General features: G+C 40.6%; 1 protein-coding gene across 2 annotated transcripts in view; it reads left to right on the plus strand.

Moving 5' to 3' along the window:
* EPG5 (ectopic P-granules 5 autophagy tethering factor) overlaps positions 1 to 19582 on the plus strand; it is a 56902-nt gene that overhangs the window by 24581 nt on the left and 12739 nt on the right. For both annotated transcript variants that reach the window (XM_051803657.1, XM_051803658.1), the window contains exons 17-34: positions 1559 to 1699; positions 2427 to 2571; positions 3404 to 3601; positions 4267 to 4377; positions 5168 to 5287; positions 6674 to 6840; positions 6936 to 7163; positions 9086 to 9209; positions 10022 to 10163; positions 11094 to 11265; positions 12446 to 12608; positions 13222 to 13364; positions 14581 to 14737; positions 15704 to 15898; positions 16929 to 17142; positions 17939 to 18099; positions 18212 to 18419; positions 19121 to 19196. In XM_051803657.1, the coding sequence (XP_051659617.1) occupies positions 1559 to 1699; positions 2427 to 2571; positions 3404 to 3601; positions 4267 to 4377; positions 5168 to 5287; positions 6674 to 6840; positions 6936 to 7163; positions 9086 to 9209; positions 10022 to 10163; positions 11094 to 11265; positions 12446 to 12608; positions 13222 to 13364; positions 14581 to 14737; positions 15704 to 15898; positions 16929 to 17142; positions 17939 to 18099; positions 18212 to 18419; positions 19121 to 19196 (2865 nt within the window). The remainder of the gene's footprint in view (positions 1 to 1558; positions 1700 to 2426; positions 2572 to 3403; positions 3602 to 4266; positions 4378 to 5167; positions 5288 to 6673; positions 6841 to 6935; positions 7164 to 9085; positions 9210 to 10021; positions 10164 to 11093; positions 11266 to 12445; positions 12609 to 13221; positions 13365 to 14580; positions 14738 to 15703; positions 15899 to 16928; positions 17143 to 17938; positions 18100 to 18211; positions 18420 to 19120; positions 19197 to 19582) is intronic.

Below are 19582 nucleotides of genomic sequence, written 5' to 3' on the forward strand. Positions count from 1 at the left end.
CCACCACCTCCCTGATCAGCCTGTTCCAATGCCTGACAACCCTTTCTGTGAAGAAATTCTTCTTGAATTCTTCTTTCAAACAACACGATAGTTCCTTTATTTTGCTAATAGTATTTTTTACCTTCTGCATGTTAAGGTGAAAATAGTAATTTGAAACAGTACTGTTAACCCCCATTTGAAACTGGGGGTTAACAAGATTTCTCTGGACAGGAGTAACTTTTAACCACACTTACTGAAAGGGCTATTCTACAGGTAATTTTGTTTAGCAGAGTTGCAGGACAGCATTCAGAAAACAGTGAGGACAAAAGACACATTCATGTTGGGAATGATAAATAAAGAACCTTATAGCCTTGAAACTGAACCTCATAACTGTGACTGTGTTTCAACACAGTCTTAACCAGTGCTGTCAGCTTCTTTGTAGGTAAGGCTTTTGGGCATAATCAAATATACTGGCTGATTAAGGTACAGAGACATACAAAATTTAATCAGTCCTTACCAGATCTGTTTTCTCTGAATTTGTGATCTCTAATTATCTGTTATTCAGAATTTTCACTAACTTGTTTTCTGTGTATAATATTGTGTTACTCTTTGAAGAGAAATTGTCTGAGTTATCTTCTCCAAGTCACAGCCTGATGATAAGATTATGCCATTATAGATACTTCAAAGCACTGGATTAATTTGAGACTGATATGGAGGTATTCTGGTTGAGGCTGGTAATTTTTCCATGACCTGGAGCGTGAAATAAAAAACCAAAGAACCTCTTTAGTTTGTCCCCCTGTACCTTCTCGGTTTGGCCTTGCAAAAAACCATTTGATATCCTTCTCCTGTGTAAACATTAACACAAGTATTAATCGCAAGCAAAACCTCAAAGCCAGTTATGTTTGTGAGCAGAAGAAACAAAGTGCTGTACTGTGTGTTTGTGACTTAATACACTATTTCATTTTCATGACCTCAGAGTAGACACAGGATTCATGTTTTGCATCTTTTTCCAACGTGCGCCTTTTCTCAGTCAGCAAAACTAATGCAATGTGCCAGACAAGTTGCTGCTACTGAGTTTTCTGGACACTTAAGAGTAGAATTCATCTCATCTGGCTGTGACCATCTGAGTACCTGCTGTAAGGAAACCCTCTGAGGTCCATCTACAAGTAGTGAAGAAAGATGTGCAGACCATCCTCCGAACTGAGGAGATGTCAAAGCCAGAACATGTGAAACTCCCCTTGTGGGTTCTTCTTTTGCCCGAACAGGGAGGCGAGTTGGTTGGGTTAGGGAACACCACTGAGCTTTAAACTGAGATGTGAAGGAAGACCTGCATCTCCAGGGACTTTCAGAAGATGGGACACATCAACAGAAGGGCAGGAAATACTTACCTAGTCTGTCAGCAGTTGAATGGCTCCTATAGCTGAATAAAAAGCTCTGGATTTAACTGTTTAGGTTTTCAAAGATGAAGTGTAAAGTTATGAATGTGTTTACATCTCAGATTATAGAGACTAAATCAACATCTAATCTTTCTACTGATAGTCAATGTGTTTTTCTTAATTATATACTTTTTTTCTTACAGCATTGAGAAGTTCTGTGCTGAAGGGATCCCTCTTTTGGGTGTACTCGTCCAGTCTAGACATCTGAGAACAGTGGTGCATGTGCTGGATAAAATTTTACCATTGTTTTACTCTTGCCAGTACTACCTCCTGAAGAATGAACAGTAAGCATTCTATGTTCATGATACACTTATTTATTTATTTTATATATTTATTTGCTTAATTTATGGTAATTGCAATGAAAGTTAATCTTAACTGTTAAATTTATGGGGCTTCGTGCTGAGTTTTGCATCCAGTGAGAACATGATGGTGGAAGTACATCTGGTTTCTGTGCTGACTAACCTTTTGGCATTGACTGTGGTTCAGAAAATAGTTGTAGAAGTGTGTCCTGCTGACACCACGTGTACAGCTGTTGCTGCTGCTGTGCCACAGAAGTGTTCTTCAGGCAGCTGTATTTCAAGTAGCTGTGGTGTTAGATGAGTGAGAAAGACCAGCTGTCAGTATCAGTAGGGACACAGTATGTCCAGTGCTGGACTTCACATGTCTGTCCTGGTCAGTTTGTAACGTGGTCACTGAGGTGCCTTTGTCTTGGACCACTTGACAGTCTCCCAAACAACTCCTGTGCTAGATTTCGGTGCTGATGTAGATCAAGGACTGCATTTAGTCCTGATGAGCTGCCTTGAATTACAGTCTGCCATGAAATGTTCATACTGTGCCTATTATATGGCTAAAGTGGAGCAAATAAATCTGCATTGTGGGTGTGACTCAAAGCCCTGGATATGTCTGTCAGCAGTGCTGTTGAGCTGGTTTTAAGTTCCCTAGACACAGCTCTTCTATTTGTTACATAGCAGAAGATATTTTAGAGTTAATTTCGTTTGTTGACATCCCTAGGTTTTTATCTTACATCCAACTGTTCCTTCATCTGGACAGTGGAGTCCCTCAAGGAGTTACCCAGCAGGTTACCCATAAAGTGACACAGCACTTGACAGGTGTGAACTATGGAGAAAACGTTAAGCTGCTCAGTAGTATGATACAGGTAAGAAGATTATTTGACAAAAAAAAGAAGGGGGGGACACAGTATTTAAAACCAGGCTGTTTTGACCAAGCTGGTGTTTAAGGTTGGAAAGGATACTGAATTTGGCAGTTGTGCAGCCAGGGAGTGCCCTGCATCAAGCATTAAACAGTTGGGTTTGGTTTCCTGAAATGCTTCTGCTTAAACTTGCCTAAATCTGGCAGTGCATCTGATACTGGACATAACAACAACGTTTCCCCTCCAGACTTCTTGGAAAATTAATTTTCCAATAGCAGGTCATACCTGCTCAAAAAAAGGAAATGTAATATGCAGCACTACTTTCTTATTTGTGTTATTCGAGGAATGCAGCAAATGTATTAATGTTTGAAAGCTTTGCTTTTGGCCATTCGTTTGGGGCTGTGGGATGAAAAAAATGTTGCTGTGTGAGGGAACAGTAGTATTTTTTTAAGTGCAGAGAGGTCAAGGAGCAAGGTCACCTAACATTAGAGGAGGGTAAGGGAAACAGACCTACTCTGGGAAGTCCTTTTACAGGAACAGCAGGTGACACTTAAGAAATAGATGCTGTTTATGCCTCCAGGTCACAGGGGTCCTGCTTAAGGCTTTTATGCCTGTTTTTGCTGCTTGCACAAGATGCTCTGCTCTCCAGGCTGTAGAATTTGCAGGAGTTTGGAGGCTGGAGTTAACAAAGCTGTCCTTGCTTAGGTATAGAGATCATGTACTTGAAGGATAGGCCCACAGCCTTATGCAAGTTAAACAGTTCTTCAGTAGATGCTTAACCTTTAATTGATGCTGATTTTACACTTTTATTGACTGATTTTACACTTTTACTTGGCAGACTCACATTTTTGTGAGTGACCAGCCAAATGGAGTGGGGCCAGCTGCAGTACTGGAGTTCTGGGTCCAGGTCCTCACCAGCCAGCAGCTGTGGCACCGGGACAGGGCAACACTCTGCTTGCTGGATGACTTATGTAAAGCTGCTTTTCAGTACAGTCAAGAGGACTGTGTACAAAAGCTGCTTTACCAACAGCACAAGGTAAATAGTTGTGGTGTACTGGTGTGGCTGTTGAGTAAATGGTCAGTTTGTTTGTTGCTCACTCTGATTTTGATGTGAATGTATTTTCCTGAAGTGCTACAGAAACAGTCATAGAATCCTGCCTTGGGCAGGGACACCTTCCACTAGACCAGGTTACTCCAAGCCCTGTCCAGCCTGGCCTTGGACACTTCCAAGGATGGGGCAGCCACAGCTTTTCTGGACAATCTGGCATAAGTGATAATGAGGTTATCTGATTTTCTTCTGAGTGGGTCAAAATCAGTGAAATGTCTGATATTTTGATAGTAATTATTAAAACCGATTTGTAACACAGTTTTCATTCATGAGTTCTATCACAATTTGTGTTCTTTGCATTCCAGATGTTCAGTAGTGTGTTTAGAACAAAAATGGGACTTCCTCTCCAGAAAAAAACAGACAAGAGTTCAGTGAAACAGGATATTTTCACTGAAAAAAGAAATGAAGTACAAGCAGGCATCTCAGTGGTGCCTGGCTGAGCTAAGATGGGAAAGTAGCAATATGAGTCAGAAAGGAACTTATATGAAAGTAGAGTGACATACCTAAATCTTCTAAATAGAAATACCTAAATCTTCTAAATCACCGCTTCTTACAAAAAAAAAAAACCCCAAATGTTTTCTGTTTCTGTGCAGAATGCTTTGGGCTATCACTGTGACAAAGGTCTGCTGTCTTCCCTTGTTAGCTGGATCGTGGCTGGCAATGTCACACCATCTTTTGTGGAGGGCAATGCCAATCCCTCTCAGGTAAGTGATGGTGTTGTGTGAACAGCCCTGGGATAAGCGGTGTAGAGGTGTCTTGAGGGCTCTTTTTTCCCTGCTTTTGCGTGTTTTTGCAGATTTTTTTCTTGTTCCCTTTTTTTTCCCTATCCCAGAGTGATTTTTATTTTATTTTTTTTCATTTTCTTGTGATAAAGTCCTAATTTAGCCTAAGAGAATTCTGTGGGTTTATTACACTAAAGGGAACATGGACATTTTCCATGGAGAGAGTTTGTCTAATCTGTGTCCAAGAATTAATATAATAGGATTTAGTAGTTAGGTTTTCTTTCTAATCTTCAATTACTCTCAATCTGTTTAATAAGAGAAAATATGTGAAGCCTGACTTTTCTATTAGATCAGTCTTTATCTGATAAATATTTTGAATTTTAGTTGCCTTCTCTCTGCCTGAGTTCCTTGTTCAAGCAAAAGGAAGAAAAACCCTGCAGTACCACAAATGGAGATGTGTAGTGCAGGTGGGAGAAAGGAGATCTTATTTTACTGAGTTTGAGAAGTTTGTTTCCTCCAGAACTCTCTGGATAATTCTGTCTGTTGTCCCTGCTTTTCCCTTTCTGTCCCAAGATAGTACAAAATACGAAGGGGAAGTTTGAATGTGAGGATAAAGAGGAAACTGGTTTTCTTCTTGAGATGTGATACTGCCTTTTCCAGCTTTGTAGTGGGAATCTGTCAAAGACATGTTCCTCTTAAGAAAGCAGCAAGCTTCCTGATCCTATCCCTACTGTTTTCTTATCAATGTTTCTGTTATTTCTGTGTTGTCCAGGTCTGGTTTTCGTGGATGGTGTTAAATATGGAGTCAATATTTGAAGAAGATTCACAGCTTCGCAGAGTTGTGGAGGGGGAGCTGGTTATTAATGCTTTAACTCCTGATCAAGCTTTGAAGGTGAGAGAACTGTCCATCCCTTTTTATTAGAGAGAGAAGTGTTCCCTTGTATCATTTAGTTTTATCTTACGTACTTTTTCTTACCAGGATAAAAGAATAAATAATGCTTTATCTGGCTTTACAGGTGAAAATATACCCCAGGGAAGTTTTCTTCTACATTTTGAGTACATTTGAGTTGTTTTACATTTAAAAGCTACCATGCAAATAATACAGAAAACTTCAGACTTCAGTTACTAATTTGTGCTCTTGCATGATTTTCTGGGTCATCTGAATGCCTCATGACTTTTAGTGGATTTACTTTATACCACTGGGGTGGGGAGTGCTTATTTTTCAGGTGGGAAAATGAGTCTATATTTCAAACAGATGATTTCTCAGATGATCTGAATTTTGCCTCTACTTTTCTCTATTTTCTGAATTATTTTCCAAAGCTTTCAGAACTGTTTAGGCCTCTCCCTTAACAAGGAACTTAATCAGGTGTATTTTAGGCCATGTTGCAGGCTTTTTCCAGGTTCTTTGACCTAATTCAGTTAGAAATTCTGGAGCAAAGCAAGTGGAAAGCAAAGCTGTCCAGTCTCAAAAGTGTGACTTTTGGCCCATCTTTCATCTCAGCTGTTTCAGTGTGTTTTAATGAAGCCCCATGAAACTAGATTTGCCTGGGCTCTGTCCAGGCTGGTACATGTCTCTCATCCTTGAAGCGTAGTCTGGAAAACATTAGTCCTTTGGCTTGCATGTCTTGATTTAGCCAAGTAGTATGTGGGTAGTGTGTGGAAAAAGGATGCTGAGGGTTCCTGAGGTCTGGTGTAGGTGATGAGGTAGTGCCAGGGTCTGCTCTGAGGTTTGGGAACTGGGGAGAAGCCTTGCATTGCCCTGCATCAGGCACAGTCCAGGAGGGCTTGATGTGGGACTGTTCAATGATTTAGTGGGTCTGTGCTGTTGCTAATATGGGGTGTTGCTTTGTCTTCGTTCTGCTTTTCCTTCTGTATTCTTTCTTCACGTCAGTTTTACTTTACATTTCGAATTTTCACTAGAGCTGTATGGAATGTAGGCTGGAAAAAGATAAAAGTAGCATGCTGGAAGTCTAAACCAGGAGCATCCACCTCTGTGAGGAAGAACAGTAATTAGCTGTAATTAACACCAGTGGCCCATATGTTGCCCTTGCATCAGGGCTGTCATGCTATTTTTTTTTCAGCATTGGAGGTGTAGCTCTGCTCTCCAGCATAACTCTGAGCTGGGCAGCTCATCCTTCAAGACCTGGAACAGATGTGTGACTGTTCCCAAAGTTTTCTCCTCTGTAATTACCAACTGTGCATGCTGTGTTACTCTGTTAAATTAACCTGTGACAGCCTGTTACAGCAGAACACCTGTCTGAAAGTGTTGTTTCTGCAGAAAGCCCAGGCCCAGCTGAAGCTGCCCATCGTCCCTTCCCTTCAGAGGCTCATGATCTACCGCTGGGCTCACCAGGCCCTTGCTACCCCGGCAGATCACCCTCTCATGCCACTGATCTGGCAGAAATTCTTCCTCCTGTACCTTCACCGACCAGGACCGCAGTACGGGTGAGTCTCACCTGCTCCTGTAGATCAGCAAGCAGAGATGCTGATTTGGCACTTGCAACAAGACTTAGCTGTGCTTTTTTTTGTTTGTTTTTCAGGTTACCTGTAGATGGCTGTATTGGGAGGCGTTTTTTCCAGAGTGCAGCTCACGTGAACTTGCTGAACGAGATGAAGCAGCGGTTGATAGAGGTGGCAGACTTCCACCACGCTGCCAGCAAAGCACTGAGGGTGGAGAGCCCTGCTGAGGGCACTGACAGGTCACCAGAGAAGGCCAGCTGCTCACCTGAGTACCTGACTTCACCTGAGCTGCATAAGGAGCTTGTCAGGTAAAAAAAACCTGCCCAGTTCCATCTTATTCTGTGCAAATGCCCAAGTAACTACTACAGCACAGTTGTAGCTGTGTGAGACGTGAAGGGATGCGACCTTAGATGTGCTGCAGGACTTGTTGTATACATAGAATCATAGAATCATTTGGGTTGAAAAATTCAGATCATAAAGTCCAGCCATTAACTCAGCACTGCCAAGGCCAGTGCTAACTCAGCTCCCCAGGTTGTGGTCAAATCAGTTCCTCTGGTGGTACAATGTGTTCTGTTGGAGAGGGAGCTGATTTTACTACTAAAAATAAAACATTGTTAATAGAGTTGTCACCCCCCTTAGGGGAGGAGCTTTGCTTTTTAATGAATAGTAGTAGCCCTGTGCTGGTAAAATATTTATTGTTTAGGCATATCTGCTACCTGCATGTGCATCACTAGCTGTAAATGTAGAGGGCTACTTGGTGTGTATACATCTGTTTGTCACAGACCAGGGCTTAAATTTATGTTAATTATGATGATTTCATCGGGAAATATACTGGAGACTTGAGCAAATGATACACTTTGTGCAGTTTGCTTGGTCAGCAAGCTAAAGGTGAGCTGTGCCAAGGGTGTTCTGTGCCACCTGAAAAATGATAAGTCTGCTTAACCAAAGCCTTGGCACAAAGCTCTCTTTTTGTCTTGGAGTAGGCTAAGGAAAGGGGTATAGTCACTCACTACCACTCACCTGCTGATCCCTCACTTTTGTAAGGGATGGTAACTTCTAAGAGATGCCTTATGCACACTAAAACTGAGGCTTTGCTATTCCAAAGTCAGTGGTTCTGTAACACAGAGACTTTTGGTCTGAAAAGTCCTCCATAAGAAGTGTTTGCAATGTGGCAGTATTTGAATAGTCCCAGAAACCAGATGAAAGGATTATTTGGAAAGAGTCCCTTATTCAAAGGCTTTGGGTGTATGGAATCTGAGCTCCTGGTGGGTGCTCCCCTCAGCAGTCAGTAGGTACTGTACCAACAAACAAGGGAGATCATAAATCCTACTTGGGCCTTTGTGAAAAATAGTCCAGAGATGCTCACTGGGTGTGACTTGGCTGATATTTTCAGTCTTTCATTTCAGAGAAGTTCCCCACTCCAGTATAAATACAGACTGCTCTACACCCAAGTAAATCTTAGGTTAAGGAAGTTTAACGACCTGTCTAGTTTCCTAGACAGGGGGGAAATTATTGGTAGGGCTTATAAGGGCCAATTTCTTGGAACTAGACTACTTCCATTTTTTCACCAATGTCACTGATGTAGGAAACAGGAGTTTGCTAGTGTTATTTAATACCACAGTGTGAAGATTTAATGGCATTTTAGTGCTTCCTTGTCAGGAAGGCTTGGATGGTATGATTAGAGAAAAGGTACCACTCAGTGGAATGATGCCAGCTGAAGAAATAGGTGTATTTATGTAAAAGTACACTATTAGCAGAGGAGGAAATGAGAATAAACTAGCCATGAATGACACTGAAAAAAAACTTGAAGAATGTGACTCAACTCAGATGTGGCTTTTTGGAGCAGGCAGTCTAGAGGAGTCATGGGGTGAGAAGCCAGACTTGCTCACATGTACTCTGTTTTTTTCCTGTGGTCTTTTGAATTGGGTTGTGGTGAGATTCCCTGACATAATAGACTATTCCAGTCCTGGGTCTTATGCCAATTGGCATAAATGTTTTCCTTTTCAGAATTTGTCCTGTTACTCTTTGTTATTACTCTTTGTATTTTTCTAAGTGCCTTCATGTCACTGATGGTATTAGAACTGACAGTAAACTACTCAAAAAGCACCTGAAACCCCAGTTTTGAACTGTGTCACCTTGTAGCATTATTTGTTGCCTTAATTCTGAGCCCTAGAACAATCGAAGTTCACACTGATATATTTTTTTCCCTTTTTTTCTCTTTTTATCTCAGGCTTTGTAATGTTTTAGTTCTGTGGTTGGAAGAAGAGAATTTCCAGAAAGGAGACACATACATTCCCTCTTTACCAAAGCAGTATGATGTACATAGACTTGCTAAAGTCATGCAGAATCAACAGGTAAAGTGCTAATAACCCTGAAAATCTGGGATCCAAAGTTTACTTGTTAAAATGAGTCCTTGAAATCAGTGAGAGACTTGGTGTCACTAGTCTTGAACACACATACAGCAAACTGCCTTCCTTTATATTTGAAAGAGGGCTCAGAAGTAGATTCCTTACATATCTTAATGACAACACAGTCCTTGTTCTGTACTGCTCTGTAATTTGCATTCTAAGATAATATTAGAGAATTGTTCAAGTTGGAATTTTAAATAACAAAAGACTGGAAGCCAAAACCTGCTCATGTTGGTAGTCTGTAAAATGTCAGGTTCAAATATAAATTTGTGAGTGGGAAGTGTATATTATTCTGTCCATCAAGCCTACAGAATTAGTATAACTAAAAAACCTGTAAGAGGGGAGATTTTGGAAGGGCATTTCCTTATGCTTGCTTTGTTTTTATTCCTCTGGTGTATGTGACTGCTGGAAATGCAGCAGTTAATTATGCCGTGATGTTTTAGACTATAGTGGTCTTCATGTTTGCCTTTTAAGAACAGATTTTTAATAATCTGTACCCTTTGTCTCTTATTTGTCAGAAATTGTACTGTGTCAGATTTCTTCTCTAAGTGTCATGAATGCTTTTCAGTAGCTTCTGTATATGTGGTAAGAATTCTTCAGGTTAGGCTGTTTTCCCCCTTAATAATAAATTTCTTATGACTTAAAACTACAGGGTCTGTTTTTATGTACTTATTTTAGTTCCACAACTACTAGGATGAATGCACAGTGTATGCTACTGACCAAAATAGGAATGGTAATTTAATTCTTTTGTGGTTCAGGATTTGTGGATGGAGTTTGTCAATGTGGAACTCATACACCATGAGTTTCAGGAAGCTCTAAACCTTTGGCTGCAGGTTCAGCTCGAATCACATACAACCTGTGTTCCTGCAGGGCAGACAGATTTCACCAACCCTTTATCAGGTAAGAGATAAGAATATTATTAATGAAACTGCACCATAAAGGACTTTGAGGGTGTCAAAGCCCTGGTTTCTCTAGGAATTTAATGATGCCCGTGAATGAAGATGTCAGTACAGTTTGTTTTCTCTATGTACAGTACTTTGCATGAAGTTGTCATGGTTTCCCCACTAAGATTCTCATGTGAGAGGTTAATATGGATGGTTTTGGCTTCAAGTTTGCCACATCACAGAGCGGAGCTAGAGCTTCATGGGTGAGCTCCCCAAAAATTCCTCTGCACAGAGGATGTCCCACACAGGCTGAATTTTCCCGAAGTTTAGGTAGAGACAGCTGCAAGCAAAGGGAAAACCTGCTGTAACTGAAAACAGTGGATTTTTTTGTGTGACTGATTAAAAAAGGAGAGGGAGGGAATAGAAGGAAACTGGAATAGTTTCATAGGCAAATTAGTTTGGACAAAGAAACTGAGTGGGAATCAGCAGGAGAAGGCTGACCTGGGGAGAGGCTGTGCTTTGGGGAGGAACTGGAGCTGACAAGACAAAAGGTGAGAATGAGTTGTAGGGAAAGGAAGATGAATTTTGCTTAGACTGGATCTGGAAGCCTCTGTCAGATGAGAAGAATAAATGGGGTGATATGAGGAAAATAAATGGGGTAATACGAGGGAAGTGGGACTGGTTGGGGGAAACAAGGAAAGCAGTGGGGCTTTTGATCCTAATGTTTGTGTGATGGAGGAGCTGGTAATGAAAATTAACTGTGTAAAATAGACTTTGAGAAAAATAGGAAGATTAGTTGACTTTTTTTTTTCCATTTTAAAAAGAGGAATCCTGAGAAATACTTGTCTGCTGCTGAAAATGTTTCATGCCAAAAACTTAATGCTTTTGTTGAGCTTCCTCTGAAGTTTTCTCATTGACAGAACTTGCTTCTGCTTTCTTTTTGTAGCCAAAGAGAGGATCATAAATAATTTGAAGAAGTTTGATACTCCCAAGCCCCCTCTCCCACTCCAGACAATGAAAGCCCCTGTGCCAGTCATTTCCTCTGCCAGTCTAGTGAGTCAGAAGGAAGCAGTTCAGCTCATGCGTACGGACCTGAACATCCTGCAGCAACATGCCAAGTAAGTCATAGCTGTGTTCCTTCTGCCTCTCTGGTGTGTCCAGCAGTGTCTGAGCATCCTCACAGAATGGTTTGGGAAAGGACCTTAAAGGGCATCCAGTCCCAGCCCCTGCCACAGGCAGGGACACCTTCCACTATCCCAGGTTGCTCCAAGCCCTGTCCAACCTGGCCTTGGACACTTCCAGGGATGGGGCAGCCACAGCTTCTCTGGGCAACCTGTGCCAGGGCCTCACTACCCTCATAGCCAGGAATTTTTTTCCTAACAATGCCCTTCACAACAGCCTCATTTGTGGTGTTGGCACAAGACCCATCAGTACTTGATTTCTTATCCTATTTGTTTTCTCTTTCTTCTTGTCTATCATGTTGTTCTACTCCTTCAACTGAGACAAGACTGCACAAGTCTTATCTAATGTCTGAGTTTATATGATCCAGCATCTAACTTCTACATTTCTTTTCTCATTTGGCATACTTTCTGAAATAAAGCCTCCTTTTAGCCTAAATTTCTTCACAATGAGTTACTTAACCCTTTTGCACTAATGTAGTAGTTGCAATGTGAAGCACCAGAGCCCCTGAGAAAGAAATCTGATTTCTGGTTCTGTTGACTTTCTGAGTGAAAGAGACTCTCTGTTTTTAATATTCTTAATCAGAGAATCCAGCTGAACTATTTTCAAACACAACTGATCAATCTGTAGCTGTTCTTGCCCAGTGTAGTCACTTAATAACGATATTATGAACCAAAAAATTATTAAACCCAAGAGATTGTGTTGAAACAATTCCAACAGCAATTCTAGGTGGGTTTGTTTTTTTTCCCCTGACTGAATCATCCCATGGTTGAGTTTGTTTTTTTTTTGTTTTGTTTTGTTTTTTTGTGGAAAATTGCATTTTCTACAGAGGATATTCTATTGAGTTTCCTTCCAGGTTGTCATATAAAATAATTCAAAGGAACTCATGCGTACTTGAGTAGTTTTGTTCTTATGAACCTGGTTTTTTTATTACTTTGAAGTGCTATTACTTTGAAGTTTTAACTCAATTTAATTTAATAACCTTTTATGTTTTCTAGGAAGGTGTCATGAGCCTTTGTACAGCACATTAAATTGAGGTTTCATCTCTTGCTTATGAGCTCTTAGCATTACCGTTTTTCAATACAGATTTTGGTAATTTTATTAATAAATGGTTTTCAGAACTGCAGCTCTCTGGGAATCGCAGCATGTTGCTCTCAATAATGAAATACTGGACACGGTGCCTAAGCTGTTTGTGAACAGGGAAGAGCAGATCACCCTCCATTTGGAGTGCCGGGGGACTTCCAATAAGGGCTGTCAGGGAGCAGCTCTGCTTACCATCCAGGTGAGAAACTTGTATCATCCCTTCTGCCTTGGTGCTGCTGGACACAGAGGATGAATGTGAAATGTCTGAATCACTACAAGAACCGTAGCAGCTGACCAAATAAGCCCATGCACCTAATAGTTACCTGAGATACCTCGTATGCAGTGCTCAAAAGGAGCAGATCAACAGCTGAAGGATAAGTTGCTGCATAACTTGTTTTGCTCGTAGCATCCACCCTAAACTGTTTCCCAGTGCGTGGATATGGGAATATGCTCACTGACAGGAACAGAAGCATGAAAATGTTTATAGAAATACTCCCATGTTGCTTGGCAAATTAATTTCTTGATCCCCTCTAAGTTTCAGTTCCCGGGGATTAAAAGCCTTACATGAAAGACATGAATTATATTAGTGTGTGTGATAATTAAGGAGGAACATGACCAAGGATGTGTGCTTGGGCACGATGTGCTAAATCTGATCAAAGCTCTCGGCGGGGGAGAACCATCTGTATGCAGAGTCCTCTTACTGGATTCCGCTTCGATTTTACAAATAGGTGCGACACGGAGGAGCTTTAGCAAAAAAAACCCGTGAATTCTGGAGTGAATATTTGTCTTTTTTTTTTTTTTTTGTCACTTAGTTTGAAGGGAAGCACAAAAACGAGGCGGTGAGCCAGCAGCTTCATGCTCTGCGCAAAGAAGTGAGACAGCTGCAGGCAGAAGCTACGAAGCCGCCTTCCCTGGGCGTTGTGGAAGCAGCAGTGCACGTGGAGAATTTTATAACGTAGGTTGTTCAGACACTGCTTTAGGCAGTGATGTTTTGTGTTTCTCTTCCTGGATGTTAAGAGCTAAAGTGTGGAACCTGTTTTGTTGGTTTTTTCGCTGCGCTTATCAGCTCGAGTCAACAACAGAGCATGAATCCTGGGACTTGTGTGTTTGTGAGACAGGCCTCCAAAGGAATAACTCTGTTATCAGGAGGTCATTCAGCCTCAGTAGGCACACAGTAGTGTTTTCTACTTCTGTTTATTGTTCTGTGTATTAGAATAGCCCTCCTAACCCTGCAAAAGTACACTGGATGATGGCAGGGATGCTGTGTTAAACTTCAGGGAGTGGCAAACTTGTACCACAAGCTGTCTCAGCCATAGGCTAAACTGTATGTCTTTAATATTTCTCTCTATGGGTTTTTTGCCAGTTATAGTGCAGGACATAGTTCTTTAATAGACAATTATGATTTGAAGTAGTTTTTCAATATGTGAAACAAAATTGTGAAGTGGAATAGGGCTATATAATACCACTTTTCTGGGTGATGTGAATACATGGGGTGGTCCAGGGCCCTCTTCCTCTTGAAGACCTTTCAGAGTTCATCCTAGAGGTCCGGTTTTGCAACTTGGTTCTTCTCAATCTTCCAGATTTCTGCTGGGATTCTCTTAGTGTAGCTGGTTTACTACTGAGTGCACTCCTTCTACAAGTGAAAATATTTACTCACTATTTCTACGTGTTCATTCTTGACCACTGATCTGAAAAATTCTGTGGATGAACTAGTTCTTGGGATTTACATCTCTGGAATTGCATGTCCTTCAGATTCTTTAATTCGGACTCAGTGAAGATGGGGGTTTGATCTCAACAAAATATGTACTTGGCAACACTCAAGAAACAATTCTGTTTTAATCCTTTTGTTGTTGAGCCTGTGAAGTAAAAGAGGTAATTTTTCTTGCAGTACAAGTGTAGTTGAGATGCCTTAAGAATGTGATGAACACGTGATTAGAGGGAGAAATAATCCTTTGGAACTATGCCGTGAAAATCTTTCAGTGATCGCTGTCTGACTCTGCTTATGGAAGCTTTCTAAGGTTTGGAGGTACCCATTTCAGGCAGCAAAATTAGTTGAGCTCAGGGAGCATCAGAAATACCCCTCTCATATCGTCAAGAAACCTTTCTTCATTGTCACAGGTTATTCTCCACACGTTAAATTTAATTCGCCTTTTGAATTTAATTTCTTTTAGGGCCTTAATAAATATCTACAAGGTGCAGCCCATGCCTGCAATTAAGAAAGTTGGAATTAGTTTGTTTTTTACGTTGGTGGAATATGTGTGTGATGAAACTCAACGCAACCCTCCCACAAGGCAATTCTTCACGTCCTGCATAGAGATTCTGGGCCAGGTGAGTTTACTTTTGGAATAAAATTTGACTTTTGAATGCCTAATGCTTATTCGAATTGCCTGCTGGTATTGGGAGTCTGACACATTCAGAAGCCTGAAAGTTAACTTCTAAGCTTGTATCCCATTTTCCTTTCAACTAATTGTTATAATATACAGTCTTTAGGAGAGTTGAAGCTTGCATTTAAGCAAAAATAAAAAACTCTTGCTCTGAGGTACCTCCTTAGTGCTAACAAATGCTCACTGTGTTAGCTGAGTGCTGGATTTTTGGGCAGGTAACTGAAGTTTAGGTACTTTCAGTTCAAAAAAGTGTGTTTCAGCATATACTTTGCTTTTACCTGTCACTTTCTAGTTGATGTATATCTTGTCAACCTCAGTATTTAGACACCTTTGTTCTACAGCCTTGCAGTGTTCTTTGTATAGAGAATTTTCCAGAAGTTTTCTGGTAGAGAATAAAAGTGCTTTTGGTTGGTGGTAATGTTTTCTGTGGGAAACACATTACGTGGGTTCTCTGAGAAAAAGCTTTGGGTCCAGATATATGTTTTCATCTCTTAGATACAGTTTGTTTCTATATGCAGCTGTCCTTAAGCACCTCTAACAACTGAAGTGCTGAAAAGCTCTTCATAGCTGTAGTTCTGTTAAATTTTTCCTGTTATTGAACAGGGCTGGTGAAATCTGGATCATTTTCTTTTGCTATCCCATCAGAAAAATAGTACTTCTAGGTATTTTTAGACAACATATGTGATCACAAGTGCTATTCTAAAATGTACTAGGGAAACATGTTTATTTTGCTTTATGTCTTGTGGAGTAACAGTATTTAGTTGATGTTAGTCTTTTGTTTTTGAGGAAAGACTTCCCTTTTTATAGAATGACCAAAATTATGCTTGTCTCAACAAAAAAATCTTTAATAGGTGTATTTTTCAGTCGATTCATGCTGGGCTATTTTTCTCTCCATTCCCAATTTTCTCAGGTGTTCATCAGTGGGACCAAGTCAGAGTGCAGACATCTGCTCGAGACCATCCTGCAGAACCGAAGGCTCTGTACCCTCCTTTCTCCTTACTTCACTCCCGTTGCCTCTCCCAGTGAATTTGTGACTTTGTATGAAAAAGTCGTGGCCTTTCTGAGTGAGGACAACAGTGATGTTGTCTTCATGCTGCTGACAAAGGTGAGGTCTAGTCTGTGGGTGTTTTTTCCCTAAAGACTCTGTTTTTAGGCTAAGGAACAAAGAGGTGCAAAATCTGGTAGTTTAAAATAGCATTGACAGGTTCTGTTGAGCTGAATTGCCCATCCTGAATGGTATGTGTTGCACTTAAGTTCAAGAGGGGCTGGAGTCAAAAGCAAGTGGCTTAAATATCCTTTTCTAGCACAGATAGTATCAGTATGTGCTTCTCAAGGCTCACTCTTGAAATTAAAGCAGGCTCTCCATGGCTTCTTCTGCCTGATATCTCTGCAGAAACGTTCATCCAGATAGCCAGTGAATCCCAGGTATCTTAACAATCAAAACAAAACAAAATTTGGGACAGTGTCTGAGTTTTCCACTTCTGTTTGGCACCCATGTCCTTCCTGCCTGTCTTAAAACACACAGAGTTAGGTCAGGGCAAGTGACGTGCACATCTCTTGTTTCAGGGCCGTGTGATACTGCCTGCCTCCATGGTCAGTGGGGAAATTAGTGTTACACTTGGGCTTTGGTACCAATCTGATTCTCTCCTCATTAGTTACACAGAGACAGGGCTCGACAGCTGGGAGCAGCAGGCAGCCTGTTTTGGGATATCTGTAGCAAGGAGTGATCAGTGTTGTGTCCCTGCTCACGAGAGTCTGAACAGATGGTGAAGAGGCTACGAAAGCTTTTCGCCTCCACCTGAAAATTTATGGACTGTGGAGATCAGTCCAGTGTAATGCTTGTGATTGTTTGGCAGGGGTACTGAAGTGTGGAAATTGGGACGCATCTTTATGAATCTGAGCACCCCCACCAAGGGCTGTTCCATAAAGCCAGGGACTTCTGCAATATGCTAAATCATAACCTTTAAAGAGTGTCACCTTGGTTTGGAGTTGGGGATAATGAGGTGAAAATTCATTAGGTTTTTCTTAAATATATAAAAACTTAGTGATTTTTCCCCAATAATTTCTCCCTTCTCCTGAAGGTGTTGAGGCTGTTAAAGCTTCTGCTTACAAATGCTTCCTGTCCTCTGCTCTAGTTTGACCTCGTGCAGTGGTTAAGCCTGGCTAAGCCACCTCTTGCTGAGCGTACCAAGCTTCTGGAGTCTATTCACTTGGCTCTCAATGCATGTGGCCTAGAACCTGAAGAAGACATTTTGATGCCATTTAATATCTTCTGCAAACATTGGACTAACCTTCTCCAGTATCAGTTCCCTGACCACTACAGTGATTTCCTAAGGCTGTTCGTGCAAAGTGAGTACCTGAGTTGATGCACACTAAGCCCTTTGTGCAGAACCCTTCTCGTTTAAAATATGAACTGCATGCAGTAGAGTTAAGTAGCAACAAATACAGAATGACTTAAACTTTTAAAATTTTCTGTATGTATTTCTGTGTGCATGCTGTGTGGTGTGATTTTATTAGAGGTATTGTAGCTCTACTAGAAAGAAACACCCCTCTGCAGGTCAAAGCACATGCAGCAGTGACAACAGATCTTTAAGCCCATATAACAGGAGAAGGATGGAGGTGAGTCTTCTATTAACGGAAGCACCTATTAATTATGATAAAGTCTGTGTAGAATCCTTGTTCTTGAGCACCCTTCAGTGTCAAACTGAGAACTGGAATTATGGAGACATGGAACTAATACTGAAATCTGCTGGAAGTGTCCTGGTTGACATTAGATGCCATCCGTAATCTGAGGTGCCTCTCCAATGAGAACACAAGTACTTCCTTTTGTCAAACCACATGTGCTGAGGCAGCAGCTGTCTCTTAATGAGTGTTTGTAGCCAGAGATGTATGAAGTGCCTGGGAAACTCTCTAGGAAGAGAGCATGTAGATGCCAAAAAGAACTGTTAAATTAATAGTGTTAATTAGAGACATCTCTCACCCTTAAACTTGGGATTTTCAAATTCATGCCTTACCTAATTATTTTTATTTTTTTTTTTTTTGGTAGTAGGGAGCTCTAATTTCAACCTTTTTTTGACTCTTTTGGAGAAAGGGACCACTATCTTTCCGGTTTTCACAAATGCATTCCCTTGTCTTTCTCCTTAAGGCTCATCAGAGCAGCTCCTAAGCCCTGACTGTTGGAAGGCATCACTTCAGGCTTTGGGGTGTGATTCACCAGTGGCTGAGCAGGGAAGCTTCAGGAAGAGTGATTCTACTGAAACTCCTGCATTGAGGGATGCTGGAAAAACTCTGCTCTCCACAGAACAGGTGGGTGGTTGGTTTATTATGTTCTTCAGCTGAAACAGATGCCCTCCAGTGACAAATAACACTGCTGTGCAGCCTTTCTGTAGCTGATTAATAGTTTCCTGCCTTTTAACAGGTTAGAGAGACAATAGAATGGCTTTCCACATCCTTCTGCAAACTCCGACTGGCTTCAGTGGACTTCAGGACTTTTGGCCTGTTTTCAAAGTGGAGTCCTTATGTGGCTGAGGTGAATGTGTTCCTGGAGTATCTTGTTAAACGACTTATTGACAGTGAAGTTGATAATTTATCCCAAGAACCTGTGGGCAGCAGCACAATTCTAGCAGGTAACGTGTCTTGAAAGCAAATTACTTAAGAACAGACACTCAGTTTTTCCAATTTCCTCTGTTAAAGGCAATTTAAATATACAGTAAGATCTTCTTATTTTGCATTGTGGAGTGATGAGAACATTAAAATACAGATGGGAAATTTTGATGATACTCCTTGGCCGTTTGGACTTTATGCTTTAAAATTTTAAAGAAAGCTTTTTTTAATTTGAGCTTGCTTTAAAATTATTTTATGAAGAGGTTTTACTTTCTTCAAGAAAAATACAGTCTTTTGCACTGAGCAGAGGTTTGGGAAGGAGACACTACTGAATTTGGTGTGATTTTGATTTGGAGAAAAATCACCTAAACACATTAGGTTTAAAGTGTGAGTCATCCTTACCTCCACATTCTCTGATGTGTTATTAAAGTGATACTAATAGAACATCTAAAAAATGCAAAATGCTTATGATTGTTGTTAAAACAACCATGTTGTTAAACAGAGTTACTGGTAAGCATATTGTGTTTTAGTTTTATTTGACCAAACGAACTGATTGAATGGTTGAACTCATTGATCTTGGAGGTCTTTTCCAACCCTAGTTATTCTGTCATTCTGTAAATGTTAGAATAAGTAAAGGACATCTTATGCAAATTTGGAAAAGTGTAATATATCCACTGCTGTTGATTTGAAGAAAAAAAGCAGCTTTTGTTTTGTTTCCTTCTAGCCCTACAGTCTTTGTATTCAATCATTGCTGGACTCTTTAAGCCATGGATACTGGTCTTGGATAAGGAAGATGCAAGGTATATATTGCATTTTAAAATTAAATGAATTTTTGGCTAAAGTAAGGACTTTAACCCTGTAAGAATGGCTTTCATTATTACGTGGTTTTTAATCATTCATGACTGTCTTATGACCTTCCATTTAAATAGCTCTTACTTGTCTCATATCCTTAATAATTATGGAACTAATTCATGACTTACATCAGATTTTCCAAGGTTTGGATTGAATAATTATCTTAGTAATTATTATTACAAGAAATATCTTGTAATAATAGTACGACCAGAGCTTGATGATGACCAAGTAAGTATTGCATTCTGTTCTGAAAACACTGAAACTTTCTTTTCACAAAAGAAAGCCAAATACAGCCTCAAATGTCAGTGGTATGTCAAGAAACTTCAGGCTAAAT

This window comes from Manacus candei, unplaced genomic scaffold (genome assembly GCF_025592945.1).
Source record: "Manacus candei isolate 608988 ecotype Guabito, Panama unplaced genomic scaffold, ASM2559294v1 h1tg000059l, whole genome shotgun sequence".
Classification (NCBI taxonomy): Eukaryota; Metazoa; Chordata; class Aves; order Passeriformes; family Pipridae; genus Manacus; species Manacus candei.